At 57.1% G+C, this 4134-nt stretch overlaps 1 protein-coding gene across 1 annotated transcript in view; it reads left to right on the top strand.

The window, feature by feature from the left end:
- The first annotated feature begins 2202 nt into the window (after positions 1-2202).
- LRRC75A (leucine rich repeat containing 75A) overlaps positions 2203-4134 on the top strand; it is a 16064-nt gene continuing 14132 nt past the window's right edge. Inside the window, exons 1-2 of the mRNA XM_077746785.1 lie at positions 2203-2230; positions 3644-3772. Of these exons, the coding sequence (XP_077602911.1) occupies positions 3653-3772 (120 nt within the window). The 5' untranslated portion in view covers positions 2203-2230; positions 3644-3652. The remainder of the gene's footprint in view (positions 2231-3643; positions 3773-4134) is intronic.

The following is a 4134-nucleotide window of genomic DNA, read 5'->3' as shown; positions in this document are numbered from 1 at the left end:
CCAGACCTGCCCCAGCCTCCGGGGTTAACAACGGGGGTTTTCTTGGTCCTCCCCGGAAGGCATGGCCTCTACTGGCCTGGAAAGGAGGGACACGGGGAGAGGGGGCAGGGCGCCCCGCAGTCAACCAGCCCAGGGTTTTCAAACTTTGCTTTGGCAACAGGATGACTTTGGGAGGTTGTTTGTTTTTTGTTGTTTCTTGCCAAAGGGTGGCCTGCTCTGTCGAGGGCTTGCTGACTCTTCTGGCCTCTCCGCTGTTTGCCGTCAGCCCCACGATCTCGGGCACACGGTTTGGTAACTACTGGTGTGGTTCATTGGTTCATCTGCCCGTTTCACAAACGGGGAAACAGATCCCAAAGGGAAGAAGTCTGTTGCCCAGAGACTGACAGCGTGTGGGGGTTGGGTGGAACCTAGAATCTGGGGCTTTCTGCAGGGACATCCAGGCACAGGGGACAGGGACACCTGTAAGGGGAGACCAGCAGGCGTGTGTCACGGGGTGGAGGTGTGCCCTGAGCACAGGAGTCCGCAGGGGCAAAACGGGAGGCAGAGGCTGGCGTGAAGTCGACATCTCACCGAGAGACAGGCAGGGAAGGAAAGATAAACCCGTTTTCTGTCCTCCTGTGGCCACAAGTCCAGCCTCTGACCGTGGCAGTAACCACCCCTCCAGCTATGGGACCCTGTGCTGCCCTCCCGTCCCGGCCCCAGGAAAGGGGAGCCTCGGCACTTTGACACATAGGCCTTCTAAGACCCCAGAACACAGGCCCTGTGACTTCCCTGTCCTCCCTTCCCAGCCTCCTCCTGCCACAGGGATGCATTTTTGCTCGTCACGGAGTGACCGTGTGTGTTCTGAGGTCACATGCGTCCAGGCCCTGCGGAACACGAAGCCCAAATCCCGGGTTTTTTAAAGAGAGAGGTCGTGGCTTTTGTCACATTCTCAAATGGGTCTGGGGTCTAAGAAGTGGCTAAGAACAATCGCATAAGGAGAGGAGGGGCCTTCCAGAGGGGAGGGGGTGGAGCCCAGGAGGTGGGGTGGAGAGAGCTGTGTTGGTGATATTCTTCCCTGCCAGAGGGGGTGCGAGTGAGCAAGGGGCAGAAAGAGAGTGAGAGAGAAGTGGAGCTTGAGCTCTCCAGATATGGGACTCGAACCCACCACCCTTGAGCTCATGACCTGAGCCAGAGTCAGATGCATAACCCACTGAGCCACCCAGGCGCCCCCTGCCCGAGGCTTTACATACGGTACTTGGTTTTGTTGCCCTCACCTACCCATGATGGAGGGTCCCTGGCTCCATTTTGCAGATGAGGAAACTGAGACCCGGAGATGTGAGGTAGCTTGCCCAGGACACAGCGCTGGCTGGAGGACGGAATAAGCCAGGGCCGGGACGGAGGTCCAGGACAGTGTTGTATCTGGTCCCGCAAAGGCCTTCAGCTCTGGAGCATGGCAGCCGGCACGTCAGAAGCCTCCCTGTGCCAGCATGCACACCAGACCGTGAGCCCTGCACCTAGGTCCCCGGTAAATTATTTCAGCAGCCAGAGGCCCTCATGGGGGGCTCCTTGCCTCTGAGGTCCATTCCTGCTGAGTGGACGACAGAGCCCTAAAGACTGGCCCTTGGTATCCATTCCTTTCTTCCTTTTTAATGTTTATTTATTTTTGAGAAAGAGGGAGAGCGCGGGAGCGGGACGGAGAGACGGGGCAGAGGATCCAAAGCGGGCTCCGTGCTGACAGCAGAGATCATGACCAGAGCCAAAGTCAAGACACTTAATCGACTGCGGCGCCCTGGTGTCCACTGCCTTCTAACAAGGAGGGAGCACGTGCCCTTACCATGGCCGTGGCCGTGGCCGTGGCCATGGCCGGGAGCGTCAGGCTGGCAGGTGGGCTCAGCATGGCACCCAGGCCCCTCGCCATCCATCCAGCAAAGAGCCTTTCATTCTTTGCTCTTAGGAACATCAGCCACCAAACCTCAGGACCTCAGGGCTGGATTCCCTGCACCTCCAGCCTGCCTCCAGCCCAGCTCGCTCCGGTGCTGAATAAACCAGGGCAATCCCCAAACAGCCCCCCGTCCTCTCGCTGAGGCATACCCCCCCACTCCTGAAATTCTTTTTTAAAAACACCTTTATTGTAGGTGATTGTTTCTCTTTTGCTGTGGCTGGGATATCCTGGAATTACAGCGTTGTGTAAGGTTAAGATGTACTGCGTAACAGCTTGACTTCCATCCCCTGTGAAATAGTTACCACAGTAAGTTGCGTTAATAGCTTCATCTCGTGTGGTTACGGGGGGGGGGGGGAGAAAAGAGAAAAACCATGTTTTCTTCTTTGTGCTGAGAACTTCTAGGATGTGTCCTCTCTCAGCAGTGATGACCATGGTCATCGTGTCGTCCGTTGCATTCCTGAAATCCTGGGCCTTGGTTTCTTCATCCGTAAATTGGGAAGAATGATGCACAGCCTACTTGCCTTATGGGGTTTCTAAAAATCACACGGGAGGGTGTTTGGAAAAGTTCTGGACACCCCCCACTGAAATGGCAGGGAGCAAACCCTCCTGGATTCACCCCCTAAGGACACATTTCCTGTCCCCAGGGCGCTGGACCTTGGCAACCCAGGCCAGGATCCCCCCCCCTTCCCGCTTCCCGGAGTGGGAATGTTAACCATCGCCTGGTCCGAGCAAGGCACCAGCTAAGAAAAGACACCGTAGCCCCCACCGGAGGACAACAGAGATTGGGGAGAGGCGGTCGAGCAGAGACACAGGGGATACCCATCTCTCTCACATAGAGAGGGCATAACGTGTATTCGAACATTCTAGGGTAGAAACCCACATCTCTCTGCTTCTCCAAAGCGATTAATGCGGTTTCAAGCTTCCCCCAGCTTGACTGGTGGGGAATTCATGCTTAGTCATGTTTGGGGAGCCTGCTCTTTCCCTGTTGTGCAAGAATCTTGGGGTCTTACACAGTCCAGAACATTCCGAGTAGGGCCCCTGGATCCTAATGACACTGGTCCATGTTCTTGGCCAAGCCCATGAGGTCCCTTGCGGGGAGGGACAGGGGAGTCTGCAGAGGCCCCCAGCTGAAGCTCTCGGGTGTGGTGCCCCCCAAACCCCTGTCCCTCCTCAAGCTTGGGGAAATGCTGTCCCTACTGGATACGCTTTCTATGGGAGCCCTGGAGGGGTTTTCTTCTGGGCGCCTGGTTAGCCTCTCGTTTCAATCCCACAATTCAGAAGCCCCTCAAGGCAAAGGATCACAAGAAGGAGGAGTAAAAATGACCTCAGAAGTCACAGAGCAGAGCATTTACTGTCCACGGCGTTTCCAGACTCTGGAAAAGCAGCCGCTAGTACCGTGGAGTACCATGGCCAGCCCACCTTTGGCTTCGTCCTGGGTTCGGGGTGGGGGTCTTTGTCCAGAGGTTGGAGGGCTTGGGGTACATCCCTGTACTGGGAAGGCCATCTCTACAGGGGCTTCTCTGGCCCCCTGGGGGAGTTCGGAAGATGTTCCTTGCAGCTGGGGAACCTTGAAGAGAGTGGGGGTCTCCTCCCTTGCCAGGGTGCCGGAGGGGTCCCCAAGCCACCTCCAGAGCAGAGGGCTGCACTGGGCCTGTTGGGTGGGACTCACGGGGTAAGGCCGGGCCGCCCCTGACCTCTGGGCATCCTTCACTCTTGCAGGACCTGGGCATGGAGTCGACCTCTCTGGACGATGTTCTGTACCGCTACGCCAGCTTCAGGAACCTGGTGGACCCCATCACACACGACCTCATCATCAGCCTGGCCCGCTACATCCACTGCCCCAAGCCGGTAGGGCCGCCGCGGTCTGAGCCCGCCAGGTCTGGGGGTGTGAGGCGGGTGCCCTTCTCCCAGGGAGCCCGGTGCCCCAGGAAGGTTGGTCAGTACTGCGCGGGGCCCCGACGGGGACAAGCCCCCCATGCAGACATCAAGCCAACGGGCCTGATGCCTACCTCATCCTAAGGCCCAGCATCTGTAGCGGAGATCAGCATGATCGCTACGGGATTTGTTGGGCCCCTGGGTGCATTAAATCCGAATTCACTTTCAACATTTAAAACTCAGAATATTTCACACATTCTCCAACATTTAGCAATGCTTGAGCAATGGGAAACTGGTAACACGAAGCCCTCATTTCTCTGAGGCTGGAGCTGAGC

Source organism: Crocuta crocuta, unplaced genomic scaffold, assembly GCF_008692635.1.
Source record: "Crocuta crocuta isolate KB4526 unplaced genomic scaffold, BGI_CrCroc_1.0 scaffold139, whole genome shotgun sequence".
In the NCBI taxonomy this organism is placed as follows: Eukaryota; Metazoa; Chordata; class Mammalia; order Carnivora; family Hyaenidae; genus Crocuta; species Crocuta crocuta.
This window is presented reverse-complemented; position numbering and strand designations above follow the sequence as displayed.